Below are 15,005 nucleotides of genomic sequence, written 5' to 3'. Positions count from 1 at the left end.
AGGGATCTTGGATTCAAGTGAAACCTGAGTTGAAATGCACACGTAGTATTAAGAAAATGTTACTATAAGGTGGATCATTCATCTTAGACCTTCGTGTATTATTTCTACCGTTAAAAAGTGAATTTTCTCTGCACTGGGAATACGATCCGTCGAGACCTAGGCATCGTTGACCAAACTAGGTTATCAATCTTTTTGCTTTGCTTTCTTTCTTGCATTTATTATTGTGCATCTAATCATAATAATCTACATAGTCACACATACTGTCACTACCATTATCACTGGAAACACACAAAATTAGATACATAACTTCAATTTGTATCAGAGCAAGCATTCAACGTTATTCAATGTGTTACTTGTGATCTTTTTTTTTTGTGAAGATGTCTACTTTCATGGAAAGAGATCTATACGTCGTGCACTTCTTCTATATGGGTCAAATAATGCTTCTACTTAACATCTTTTTGTGTGTTGTTTATTATGTTATTATTGTAGTTTTATTTTATAGTTCTTAAAACCTGTGTATATGTGTTGTGTTTATTCCTTGTTTAGTCAGGATGAATGAAGAGTTTTTACAATGCCCGCAGAAAACTAATAAGCTCTTAGAAACAATCCATCGGAGTATAATCGTAACTCCTTGGACATTGTTGGAATTGGATAACCGTTTTTTTCCTTTTGAATTTTGATTACCTTTTTATTATTTATCACTTCAAATTGTGCGATACACTTAGATAAGAGTTTTTATTTTCTAGTTTATCATTCTTAACATGTTCATACCCACACCCATTGTCATTCCTAATTCCAATATTTCGCTTATGTTTTGAATGCTCATATAGTCTTTTGTCTTAACTATAATTTCAAGCTAAATAAATACCGGATATTAATTGCCCATGCGACAATTCTTTCTTAAATTATATATAGAACATGTTGTTAATGGTGCCCACAAGAAGAGTAGTAGTGTCTATTTATGTACATTTGATGTCATATAGTCTTACGAAGACTCTTGCTTGTAACTGCTGAATAATCAATAAAAAAGTTAAAACGTTCATTCATGCTTCATTGTCTGTTTGAAGCTTTATGATAATCTATAGTCTTTAGTCCTTAAACAAACCTAACAACACATGAAGAGACAAATGTAGATTTGCATGAACAAACTCTTCATGGTTTGCTTAAAACTACATATTCACAATCTAAGGATCAAAGGACTATTGATCTCAGTACGATTGTTAGGAGAATCTCTTATTTCAGGTTATGGGACATTGAGAGTTGGAGACTCTATAGTTTTCTAGGTATCTTCTGAAGGTACTGAATTGACAAGTGCACTTCTAGAGATAGAATAAGAACAAACTATTTAACCTCTTATGTCTCGAAGTCACTACGTATGAATTGCATCATGTTTACCTTAATCCTGAAATGAGACATGTCATTTCATAGCTTACGTATTCTCATTTGAGAAAGTCGGAGTTCGGACTCACTATGTGATTCCGAACAGGACCTATTGGTGAAGTACTAAGTTATGAAGATGTCATGAGTAACTTTGTGAAGTTCTTATAAATATGGAATTCATGTACAAGATTGTTGAAATGCAATGTATATCACCTCATGCTTTGTTCCTTGGAATGTGAATAAATGAATTGACCAGTGCCCAAATTGAGTCATGACTCTTTTGGATGAATCAATGTGACTTGTTAGCTCCTCATCAATACATTGTTTCTAACTTATTCACAAGCGACAAATGAGTTGAGGAAATAACAGCTAGAAGGGTAAAATGGTAATTTTTGTAAATCCCGACTAGCTAATGATATTCATGAAGGGTAAACATAGATAATATTTAGTGGATCCACTCATCACAATTTAGTTGAATTCTTGAGTAGAAAATAAATTCATTTGAACCGAGAAATTCTCAGTGTAAACTCTTTAGTGGATTCAGTTGACATTAAGCTAAACTTGGAAAAGGTTTGTGAACTTTTGAGTCCAAGTATGTTAGCTCAAGCTTTGTTCATTTGGATCCATGAGGTTACTGTCACAAATCATATCGAGTAGGAATAGTTAAGCTAGAAGCTAAGTCAAAACAAGAACTAGACAAGTTTTACTAAAATTGTCTAAATGGTATTTTTGTCTTTTTGGACATAGGATGAAATGAATGTCAATAAATTTTTTTGACATTGTCATATGATGACAAATAAACCACTCGGCCATGATAAGATTTTGGGCCTTGAGGATTAATTCCATTTCATGAAATTTTACATGAAAATTCTTAATGGACTTTTCTTATGTTGTCATGAACAAATGAAGAAAAATCTAGAAGGCCTTGCACGTCCAAAATAGAGAAAGAGAGACCGATTTTGTGCATTGATGTATAAAGATACTTGCCAAAAGGAAAAGAGGAAACAAATTTCCTCTAGAAGGAAATTGAATATGGGCGGCCAAGCAAGTCAAGGGAGAAGCAAGATAAAAGAGGAAACAAATCCAATGACTTGCACTATTAGGTTGCACATCCAAATGGAAGGAGAAAGAGGCAATATTTGCTTATGAATATGTGATATTCTATAGAAGAGGAAACTACATTATTGAAGGTAATTCCTCCCCATAAATAGAGGCCTCATTCTCATTGTTTTATCATCCTACATAAGTTAGAGATTGAGAGCTTCTCTCTCTAGACCTTGTGGCCGCCAACTCCTCTCCCTCTCTCTCTAAGTTCTTTTCGTTTTTGTTTTGGTCCACATTTGACCTAGTGTTTTAGCTCTTCGACTCTTAGACTTGTTCTTGATTCGTCGTGTTTAAAAGTGCCCACACACTAATTCATTTCTTTCTCGAGTGATTCTTGTGATAGAAACTTTCGTGGTTGCTCGAGTTTCCCGAAGAACGAAGAAAGACGAGCTGCGTGGGGAGACGAACGTTTCAACCTTCGTAAAGCTTCTCAACGTTCAAGCTTCACAAAAGTTAGTAAATGAGTAATTGTTTTAAATGAACATGTACTTGCTCTTTGTCTAGGTTAGTAAAATCGTTTTACTTGTTTAAAAGAAAATTTTTAAATTCCGCCGCTTGCTCGAAGCGTTAAATCTTTTCTTAACCCTAGATCAATTCCAACAGAACATTATCATATCCACATTGTAAAGCTTTTTTCCTCATCCAAATATTACTTATGAATCTAAATAGAATACTGAATGTTGGTTGTCATACGAGTTCGTCGTTTTCTTTAAAGAAGGTCGTCTGTTTTGTTGAGTCAGAATATGTCGTTTTTATAAGGGACTGTAGTTTCTTTTTCTTTCTTTGTCATTTCATTAGTCCTCTAGAAGAGATCACAAAGGGAACTCGTAGAACTAAATACCATGTACGAACACCAGAATAAATTATTAAGAAAATAAATCAAAATATTGCTCCAAAATCCCCTTGTGTTTTCCATGCTCATTATTTTAATTTGTCACTATTGCTCGGGGAAACAGCGGTGTTGGTATGAATGGAGGATGGAGCTCTCCAGTCGATATAAGCTTTGTATCTGATGTTCTTTAGATTGGTTTGCTTTATTGAATTTTTTTTATGGACAAAAAGGCCACCCGCACTAGGATCAATTGCGCTTTTAGCTTCTAATCACTTTTAGGTTGTATTACTGGATTCTTTAACTCATCGCTAATGGTTACACACAAATTCCTAAATAATTATGTCTTGAGAATTCGAGATATGATCTGAGCGGAAAGTGATTCACATATATGGAATGCAGCCTTAATGAAAAAGGTCAATGTTCACTCACCCAAGAGTTGATTGCAGAACCGATTGACTGCATTTAGTAGTAAGTACGTACGAAAGAATCTTTCGTTGGGGAAGAAACAGTGCTTAGGGCTCGTATGTATCAAGAAATGTATACCGGAATAATTGACGTTTCTCAATACGAGTTGCACTTAGAGGATTGAGCTCATGAACTAATTATATCAATAGACACTCATATGGTGAGTAAAAACATAATTCTAGTAATAAGAAGAGTATAGTCCGGCTCATTTTGTGGAGTGACTCCGAGATTGACGAATTGTTTAAATATGAGAAAGGACTTTTTCGTCTATTTATTCGGATTTGTGAGAGCTTCTGTTTCTAGGTCCATAATCCCCGAGTCAGCTCTAATTAAATTGAATAAGAACTCTCAAATAATAATAAAATTTACGATTACAATCTCACCGCTATAAATTGTCTGGCAGCATTCATTCGAATATTTTTTTGCCGAATTAATTACTTATGGTAGAATTAATTAATTATTGTTGGACAAAATAATTAATTAATTAAATTGAATTTTAAGTTGGACCTCTTGGACACTGTAGAACTCGAAATTCCTAGACCCAATACCAGCTATGTGGGCGCCTACAGTGGGTATTAATTACTCAATATTCTCTCTTTAATTAGTTGTTATATTTATGGAGAAAATCAGGTAACTAATAATAAAGCAGAGAGAAAATAATAATGGGTGAGATATTTTCTCAACATTAAATAAGGAAGTGATATATTCTTCTTTTGATATTTTATAAATGGTTTCATTATATTATAGAAAGAAATAAGGAAACATTAATAAGTAGATGTTAATCTGATGGTTGAGAGAGAAAGTAGGAATTTTGGTCAAGATCGAATGGATCATAATTGACTATATATACAAGGATAGAATAAAGAAATTAAGGATGGTTGATAGAGAAAGTAGGAAATTATGGTCAAGATCCGCTGGATCATAATTGACTGTATACACAAGGATAGAATAAAGAAATTAAGGAAATATTATTTTTTTCAAAGATATCTTTTTGCTACCACTATAAATAGGAGTATGGAAGAGGACCAAAACTCACTCAAAATAGAAGCAATTTCCGCCTCTCTCTCTCTCTCTCTCTCTCTCTCTCTCTCTCTCTCTCTCTCTCTGTGAGGATCGAAATCGCTCTTTCTCCCTCTCCCTCTGAAACTCGTGATTCCAATCCCAAAAACACGACCATGACCCAAAATCCTAACTAATGCGGTGATCGTAGTGAGATAACGAGTGTGGCCACACTCTTATTTTATTCTTTCGGCGATTACGGCTTGGAAGATTACGGTGTCATCTTTGTAGATCCGAACGATGGAGATCCTATCGTCGTTGTCAGAGTTTCAGAAACGAGAAAGAGAACCGGATTCGGAAAGCTTAAAGATTGAGAATCAGAGTTCAGAATTGTATCCAGAAGACTCGAGCAAAATAATCTCTAGCGGAATGTCCAACCTATAAGTTTTCAAAAAATCTCTTCTCTGCTATTATTGCATGATTAATTGATTTCTACCTTTTAGTATTTAATTAACAAATTTATATCATTAATATAATCTTATAATTAATTGGCTCTCGTAGCGTAATTATTTATATTCCGCACATTTATAGGGATACATATTCTCGATAACTTTTCCTTCCTGTATGCGACTCAACAATGAAAAAAGCATGTGTCAGAGCTTTTCTCCATCGCAGCAACGGCCACAGAAGGGCGCGAAACCCTACGTTCTTTTTTAAAGAACACGCTTCCGCGAAAGTATTTCCGGCCGCCGTGATTTCACCCACCACGACTTCCAAAATCTTGTCCATGCCAATCAAATGTTCCAAGTCGCCGAAATAAGAGTGGTTCTCGAATTGTCCCCTAATCCAGGTCATGTACATATACACTTCCGGCGAGTGGTACACCATAACTCGGACACGGCTCTGCCTCGCACATTCCTCCTCAAACTTCTCCGCAAAGTACCAAGTTCGAGGACAAGACTAGGGTTCTATAAGCCAGTTCTTCCTCAAACTCATCACCTTCCATTCTACTAGCCACACTACTGAACACCGAGTAGAAAGAAAAACAACCCTGTGTATCTCACCTCACTCACTCACTGTTTCCCACACCACAAAAAAGGACTAAAATCCAGACGAAAGGGAACAACAATAACAAGACAAGGGAAAACAAAGGAGAAACCTTCACCGGAAAAAAAAACTAGACAAACTGACCAAGACCGCTAGCCTCAAACAAAATACCACGAACAGGTACGGACGAGGACACAAAAAACTAGAGAGAAGAAGACTCACTGAAAGACAGAAATTCTCACTGTATTGACTAAAGACCAGCCGTTGCTAATAGTAGTTGTGCTTTGTTTGCTTGATTGATTGAGCCTTGTGGTTTTGTGTAATAAACTAATTTTGTTTTCACCAGGTTTATGTTTTGTCTAGATTTTTCATGGAGCGTCAACTTCTACACTGTAGATGCAATATATTTGTTTTTGTCATTCAATATGTTTGTTTCATTCTTCATCTACGCAGGGAAAAAGTACAAATTTAATAAATCAACTCAGGATATATAACTTAAATTATGACTCGGGAAAATTAATGATACAGGGTAATGAGAACTAGTCTCTCTAGGACAATGTTTTTTTTTTCTAGATTTAAAATTTCTGGCTTGGGCCAAGGCTACTGAACTAGTCCTCGTCAACATCAGCAAAATCCTCTTCGCTCTCTTCGTCCTCACTGTCTTCGTCTTCATCTTCATCGTCCGTACTCTCTTCCTCCTTTTCCTGTTTTCCCTTGTTCATTTTGTCGACGTCACCTTTTAATACGGGTAAAGGAAAGAGAAACTTAGTCCGGATTATCCAATAAATGCTGTCCAAAATGACAGAGAGAATAAATGGGAAATAGTTACCATATTCGCTGAAGATAACTGAGCCGGAGCACAATCCTTCTTCGATCTTGATGAGTTGAAGAGTCATCCTAGGCCCAATCTCCTGAAGCTTGACAGCACTTTTGGAAGAAGCACGGTTAATCCTTCCGTAATCAGAAGCAAGAGTCACTGTCGCTGCTTCGTCGTCTGCTTCGCTTTCTGACCCGTACCCAGCCCTGCAAATATGACAACACTTTTGATAAGAGAAACCTTTTTTTCCAAATACAGAAGCGTAAAGAAAAAAGTGAACGGCTATAATAAGGAACCAATCCATCCTATAATAGCAAGCATTTTCAACAATTGGGAAATGGCCGAGAGTCCAAGGATTGAAAGGCCAGTTGCCAATGAGAATGCTGACAGAAACTTTAATGAAATTAAAAACGCCAAATCAAAATTTTTTTAAAGAGACAGGGACTTTTATTAATACCTGGCAAAAGCCAAAGAAATAGGAAATACAAAGCAGGAGTAAAACACCAATTCATAAATTTCATTGTATTGAAAATGGCCAAAATTTTGTTGGAATTTTGGGTTTTCTGTGACTTTATGCCGGAACACTGAATATTCACCAAAATTATCAAAATTTTGGATTATTTGCTTTCCGTGGCCAATACCCACCAGAAAACAACAATATTACGGTATACAAGAAAACAAATTGAGGGCATTTTCAACATTGGCCTAAATAAATGCTTGCTAAACAAGTAGTCTCTGCATATAAGACTGACATGGATAATAGATTAACAAATGGAACTAGCTATAGCTCAGCATGTAGAAATAAGAGTAAGCACAAATCAAGAACACGGGGCAGCAATGGAACATGGGTACTTTTGTTTGTAGTACAAGTAATTAATTGGAAACAAGAGAAATTCTTACTTTGTGACGAAATCACTAACATCTTGAAGATTTCTCAGATCCGGGACATGGTGCTTCTGCACAAACTTTCTGATTCTCCTGGACACTCCAACGGGCTGCAACCTTATGGAATACTGCCGAAAATCAATGAGCTTCGTATCTTTGTTGTAGTTGAGCAACACGATTCTCTGGCAGGAAGAAAGTTTGACCTGGTCCGTGAACACGTAACCCTCATTAGAATCATCTACACAAGTCTGTCTCTCACTTTTTAATTATTTTATGTATATGCAATACTACTCACGGTATTCACATCAATGCACGGAAAGATATTCTGAAACATTACAGTGGTCAATCTTAGATGTCTCTCTCCAGTCCCAAAACCAGAAAGACCAATCTGCGCAGAACAAACCAAGGTTCCATTCAGACATAGAACTAAATAGATAAAAGAAATTCGAGCCAAAAAAGTATATAAATAAAAGAATTTACAGGAGATAAGGTGCACATGCAAGTTATTTGTAACATTAAACTGATGGGACACAAGGAATACCGGATTTGTAACAATTAGCTGATAACTAGGGGTCGATAATATGAAATACTTCGAAGTTGTTGGGCTATTCAAATAAGATCTGAGAGAGTAAAGGCCTCTCAAAAGCCCGGAATCAATCTTTGTTGTTTATCCTATTTTGCACTAATAAAACGAGCGAGGCATTACCAGAGGGGGGTTCTTGAAAAGATCTGGAGGACATCTTGGGCGCAACTGTGATTTAGCAACGTCGATGGCCAAAGAATACTCATTTATCTTAAATGTAAGAGTTGGGCCTTGTGGGGCTTTCGCAACCTTCAAGTATGTAGAACTTTGAGTTTTCGACAGTATGAGGAAATGTGATACACCCAAAGGACCAGCGACATTCAAAAAGTCTTTAATGCTGTTTCGTTTCTTCTCCTGCGAAAATCAAAATGTGATATTCAGTTGTCAATCGACATTGACAAACACACAAGTCAACTCTAAGCACACGTAAAAGTCTTCAACATATATCCAAAATACACCTAATAGACATCCACTGGCTCTTAAAAGTTCCCCAAACCTGACAAGTTCTACAATTTTTATGGTATACCCAGAATTCCATTCAGGCAATCCCACACTTCTCTGCTATTAGCTCAGATTCTTTTTCTTATCTCCCTAATCTTTTGCTAATGATAAGTAAAAAAAAAAACAAAAAACAATTAAATAAATGCATACGCTTTCATGTAACCACACAAGGCATTTGTTCTAATCAGAAACTAAATAAGGTAAAAGGGAATTATAAAAAATAAAAAAACACACTTTGAGCTTGAGAGCAGTGTATGGATTCATAAGCTTCCTCAAATCCATTTGAAGCTGCTTAAGAGTCCCGGGCAACTTCCCTTTTGCGAAGACGAAGCTCCTCGGGATTCTAACCCCTGTGACGTGGTCTACACTTTGCTCACCCTTCTTCGGAATTGGCTTCACAAAAGCCTTCCTTTTCTTATTCTGTTTCCAAAAAAAAAAAAGCAACGAAAATATTATACCAGGCACGCTCAACAAGCTTCAACAAAACACTGAATTAGTAACTTACGTTTTGGAAACGAGCCATGGTAAGAGCTCACGAGCTGAATCAACTGTAATCTAAATCCTGTGGAACCTGTTGAGCCAATCAGAAACCATATCAGATGAAAACCACGACGACGAAAGGATAATCATCAAGCTATATATGAAAAGCCATGGCAGATAAGAGCAATTAAGAGTAAGAGAGTCACTGAACGGGAAAAGACACGGTTGTGTTGAAAGCGGCGTTAGGCTTTTCTCCTCCGGCAGAATCGGAAGAGCGCGGCGCCAGGTGGTCGGGGAAATATTTGTTTCGAAAGGGTTTAAGAAACGGCTTTCCCTTTATTTCGAGGAATGGGCTTCGTTTGGGCTCGGATTTTGAATTCGGTCTGACCCAACCCGGATCGATTCATGCAATTTGCTAAAAAAAAAAAAAACACTAGATTGTTATAAAACCAAATGAATAACTTGAATTGAATACTCTTTAAACACTAATGAGATGAGAATTTAGAGGAGAAGATTATGGAGAGTAAATGAGAGAGTAAATTTGTAGAAATTTTAGGGATGAATTTTCCATTCACCATCATCATGTATTTATAGTAAAATTTGTGTACATTAATCAATAAGTTAGGTGTAGGGTAATTAATTATTTACCCCATATTTTTTACTTTAATTTATCCTATATTTTTGACCTTTGAGCATACCAATTATTTACAACACTCCCCCTTTGGGATGCTCATTGATACATTTACGTGTTCATGTTGTCTCGTTAAAAACCTTACTAGGAAAAACCCAGTGGGATAAAAACCTCAGTAAGGAAAAAAAGAGTACAGCTATGTAAAGCTCCCCCTGATGCAAACATTGATGCGGTCTTTCTACAAATCTTGCAATTTACGCATTCCAATGTCATGAACATGTTTTCTGAAAGTTGAAGTGGTGAGCGCCTTTGTGAGGAGATCAAATGAGTTATCACAAGAACGAATATACTGGATATTGATAACATTGTTCTTCTCTAGCTCTTGAGTGAATGAAAAGAACTTCGGAGGGATGTGTTTTGTTTTTTTCTGTCGCTTTTGATGAATCCTTCCTTCATTTGAGCAACACATGCGGCATTATCTTCATAAAGTGTGATGGGGTCTTCGATTGTTGAAAGACCACTGGTGGCTCTGATATGTTGCGTCATTGATCTCAGCCATACACATTCACGACTTGCTTCAAGTAGTGCTATAATCTCTGCATGATTTGATGATGTAGCGACGAGCGTTTGCTTTTGAGAATGCCAAGAAATCGCAGTGCCTCCATACGTAAACACATATCCAGTCTGAGATCTCCCTTTGTGTGGATCTGATAAGTAACCTGCATCTGCATAACCAATCAAAACTGGTTTTGTCTTGTTAGGATAAAATAATCCTAAATCAATCGTTCCTTGAAGATAACGAAGCACATGTTTGACCTCATTCCAGTGTCTCTTTGTAGGAGCTGAGCTGAATCTTGCTAATAGATTAACTGCAAAAGCTATATCTGGTCGGGTGCAATTAGCAAGGTATATAAGGGCTCCAATCGCACTGTAATATGGTACTTCAGGACCAAGAATCTGTTCAGATTCCTCACATGGGCGAAATGGGTCTTTTACCACATCTAGGGATCTGACGACCATTGGAGTACTTAAAGGATTTGACTTATCCATATGGAAGCGTTTTATCACCTTTTTCGTGTAATTTGACTGATGCACAAATATTCCATTTTTCACGTGCTCAATCTGTAAGCCAAGACAATATTTTGTCTTCCCAAGATCTTTCATTTCAAATTCTTGCTTTAAGTAAGAGATTACTTCTTTGATCTCTTCATCAGTCCCAATGATGTTTAAATCATCAACATAAACATCGATGATTATACATCCGGATGTTGTTTTCTTAATGAATACGCATGGACAAAGAGAGTTATTGACATAACCTTTTTGTATTAAATATTCACTTAAGCGATTAAACCACATTCGTCCGGATTGCTTTAACCCATATAAAGATCTTTGTAATTTGATGGAATATTTTTCTCTAGGCTTTGAACTAGAAGCTTCAGGCATCTTGAATCCTTCAGGGATCTTCATATATATTTGAGTATCCAACGATCCGTATAAATAAGCTGTGACAACATCCATGAGATGCATATTTAGTTTCTCATCCACTGCTAGGCTGATCAAGTATCTGAATGTAATTCCATCCATTACAGGGGAATATGTTTCTTCAAAATCAATTTCGGACCTTTGAGAAAAACCTTGGGCAACAAGTCGAGCTTTGTATCTCACAATCTCGTTTTTCTCGTTTCTCTTTCGTACAAATACCTATTTGTATCCAACAGGTCTCACATCTACAGGTGTGAGTACTATAGGTCCAAAGACCTTGCGCTTGTTAAGCGAGTCAAGTTCGGCTTGAATTGCATTTTTCCATTCCCCCCAATCGTGTCTATTTTTACATTCAGTAACAGACCTTGGTTCGGGATCTCCATCATTTTCATCAATGACATCGCATGCCAGACTATATGAGAATGCATCATTGATTTCATCATTTCGGTTCCATTGTATACATGTATTGGCATAATTAATTGAAATTTCTCGATTTTCCTCGTTTTGTATTTCTGGAATACATTCCTCCATTTTGGGGTCTTTTTGTCTCTCTGCTCCTTTTCTTTTCCGAGGATTTTTATCTTTGGAACCGAATGGTCTTCCACGCTTCAGGCGTGTTGTGACTTCATGAGTGATTTTATTTTCAACTTGTCCTTTTGGTACATCAATTTGCGCAGGAGCATTTGCAGCTGGAATGTATGATTTAGTCACTCTTTTAGTGTCTGTAAACGCATCAGGAAGTTGATTTGCAATATCTTGCAAATGTACAATCATTTCCACTTCTCCTTCACAATCTTTTGTGTAAGGGTTAAGATGCAATAATGTTGATACAGACCAAGTAATTTCCCTTTCCAGCTAGTTTCTTTCTCCCCCTAATACTGGGAAATTTTCCTCATCAAAATGGCAATCAGTAAACCGTGCTGTAAAAACATCACCAGTTTGAGGTTCTAGATACCTAACAATAGATGGACTTTCATATCCTACATAAATTCCAAGCCTTCTTTGAGGTCCCATCTTTGTTCTTTGAGGTGGTGCTATAGGCACATAAACAGCACATCCAAAAATTCTCAGATGAGATATATTTGGTACTTGGCCAAATGCAAGTTGCAGAGGAGAGTATTTATGATATGCACTTGGTCGGACGCGAATTAATGCAGCAGCATGTAATATTGCATGACCCCATATTGAAGCAGGGAGCTTTGTTCTCATTATCAATGGTCTAGCAATAAGCTGGAGGCGCTTGATTAGCGATTCAGCTAGACCATTTTGTGTATGCACATGAGCAACAGGATGCTCAACATCAATCCCAACTGACATACAATAATCATCGAATGTTTGGGATGTAAATTCACCAGCATTATCGAGCCTAATTTTCTTAATTGTATGATTAGGAAATTGAGCTCGTAATTTATTATTTGAGCAAGTAATTTCGCAAATGCCATATTACGAGTTGATAACAGACAAACATGCGACCATTTGCTAGAGGCATCTATTAATACCATAAAGTATCGAAATGGGCCAGATGGTGGGTGAATAGGCCCACATATGTCACCTTGAATACGTTCAAGGAATTAGGTGATTCTATTTCAACATTTCCCGGTGAAGGCCTTATGATAAGCTTTCCAAGAGAACAAGCTTTACATGGGAAAATGTTACAACCAGGATGACCCGGCCCTTCAATGGATGCCCATGTGTATTTTCAATAATTCTTCGCATCATAATAGAACCAGGATGACCCAAACGATTATGTCATGTCGTTAAAATTGAAGACTCAATGACTACCGAATTTGATTCTATCGCATTTATATATGTGTAGTGCAATCCAGTAGGGAGCATAGGTAGTTTTTCTAAAATTTGTTTCTTTCCGAATTTGGATGTCGTAAGACACATATATTTCATGGTGCCTTCAGTTATAGACTGAGTATTAAATCCATGAGAATATATGTCATTAAAACTCAACAAGTTTCGTTTGGATCTCGGTGAAAATAAAGCATTATTTATATTGAATTCTGTTCCATTTGGCAGTGTGAAATTTGTCTTACCAATACCTTCAATCAGATCTACAGGACCTGATATTGTATTCACAAAATTTTTCGTTGGCTTTATCATTGAGAAAAACTTTTTATCATTCAAAATAGTATGCGTTGTTCCACTATCCGGTATGCAAATTTCTCCAGCACCAACCATTTGGTTCGCCTCACAATTTGCTTTTTCCATATGATAACTTCAGATTAAAACAAAAATAAAGTTAATGAGAAAGACGTACATATATTATATAATACTAATGTGTTACATAGTCTTGAAAAATATTACACATATTATACATATTTATATTTAAGTAGCTAGGTAAAATATTAGACTTTGCTTCATTCCCCAGCATGGGAAAAACATACATGCATCATTAATCTAGCAGTCTTCTATGAAAGCAGCAGAATCAGCAACAGTGTGCGCAAGATCACCATCGAAGTCGGAAGCATTAAGATGAGTGGAGTCATCTAAAGGTTCTTGGTCAATAAAGTTGACCTTCCTTTCTTTCCCCTTCAATGATGCTTTATATAGATTGCACAAATGTTGAGAAACACGGCAAAGTCTAGACCCTTTTGTGCCACATCTATGACAAACATCTTCACTACCCTTGGAAGTACTTGGGTATTTTCCCTTTTTGTGGGGATAATCGTGATTCTTTTCATCTTGCTGCGTCTTATGATAATCTTTCGTGGTATTGTAAGAATGGTTATGATTATAACCACTCCGACCACGTCCGTATCCACGTCCGCGACCATGACCACGACCACGACCACGACCATGACCTCGACCTCGTCCTCGACCCGGAATATAGTTTCGTTGTTCAGGTTCTTCGGAGTTGACAGCGTTTACTTCAGGTAACGCTTTTGAACCTGTCGGACGAGATTGGTGATTCTTTATCAGCAATTCATTATTCTTCTTTGCGATTAGAAGACAAGTGATTAGTTAAGAATATTTCGTAAATCCTCGAACACGATATTGTTGTTGCAAGGTTACGTTCGATGCATGGAAAGTGGTGAATGTTTTTTCCAGCATGTCGTCTCCACAAAATCTCCGATGAGATACTATTCGGAACATCGCAGAGTTATATTCGCTGACTTTTTTAAAATCTTGGAATCGTAAAGCGTTCCATTGATCACGATATACTGGAAGCATGATCTCCTTTTGGTGAAAATATCTATCCCTCAACTCCTTCCAGAGTAAACTTGGATCTCTGGTGGTGAGGTATTCACTTTTAAGTCCCTCGTCAAGATGTCGACGAAGGAAAATTAAAGATTTTGCCTTGTCTATATTTGACGAGGTGTTTTTTTCAGAAATTGTTTCCAGTAAACCCAAAGATTCCAGATGCATTTCAACATCCACCTTCCAAGGCATGTAGTTTTGGCATGTGATGTCTAGAGGACTGAAATCGAGCTTGACGAGATTTGCCATGATGATAACTATTATGAAATATAAAATTTCTTAGATTAATAATTAAAGACATATAAGTCTACAAGAATTGTAAGGAATAAAAATAAATACATGAATCCAAACATTACTACCGAAATAAAATTATTTCGGTGAAATTTCTATGGTAAAAGTATAAGCATTAAACATTACAATAAATATGGCAATAAAGAGTAGTAGTAAGCGAGACATTTTGAGCTTGTACTGAAAAATAGTAGGAGAAGAGAAAAATATGTATGAGGTAGAAAAATTTGAGATTTTTGTGTGGTTAAAAATGAGTTGAATAGATATGTATTTATAAGGTAAAATATAACCGTTTATAGCCGTT

The 15,005-nt window shown here is 36.5% G+C and overlaps 1 protein-coding gene across 3 annotated transcripts; it reads right to left on the bottom strand.

The window, feature by feature from the left end:
- Positions 1-6,294: 6,294 nt before the first annotated feature.
- Positions 6,295-9,402, bottom strand: PPAN (PETER PAN-like protein). 3 transcript variants are annotated; one of them, XM_089610077.1, is made up of 8 exons: positions 9,305-9,402; positions 9,119-9,184; positions 8,848-9,033; positions 8,236-8,466; positions 7,825-7,917; positions 7,545-7,732; positions 6,657-6,850; positions 6,295-6,563 (listed from the first exon to the last, which is right to left on the bottom strand). In XM_089610077.1, exons 2-8 carry the CDS (start codon positions 9,134-9,136, stop codon positions 6,436-6,438), a joined length of 1,038 nt encoding a protein of 345 aa, XP_089466203.1. In that variant the 5' UTR covers positions 9,137-9,184; positions 9,305-9,402; the 3' UTR covers positions 6,295-6,435. The 3 variants fall into 3 exon arrangements, with proteins under 3 accessions (XP_089466203.1, XP_089466205.1, XP_089466204.1); XM_089610079.1 differs by having other exon boundaries at positions 9,300-9,399; XM_089610078.1 differs by lacking the exon at positions 9,305-9,402 and adding an exon at positions 9,269-9,286 and having other exon boundaries at positions 9,119-9,185.
- Between the last annotated feature and the right edge of the window lie 5,603 nt (positions 9,403-15,005).

This window comes from Urtica dioica, chromosome 3 (genome assembly GCF_054948205.1).
Source record: "Urtica dioica subsp. dioica isolate 48M chromosome 3, U.dioica_male_clone48M_v1_H2, whole genome shotgun sequence".
Lineage (NCBI taxonomy): Eukaryota > Viridiplantae > Streptophyta > Magnoliopsida > Rosales > Urticaceae > Urtica > Urtica dioica.
Note: the sequence above shows the minus strand (reverse complement) of the source record. Positions and strands in the feature narration are given on the sequence as shown.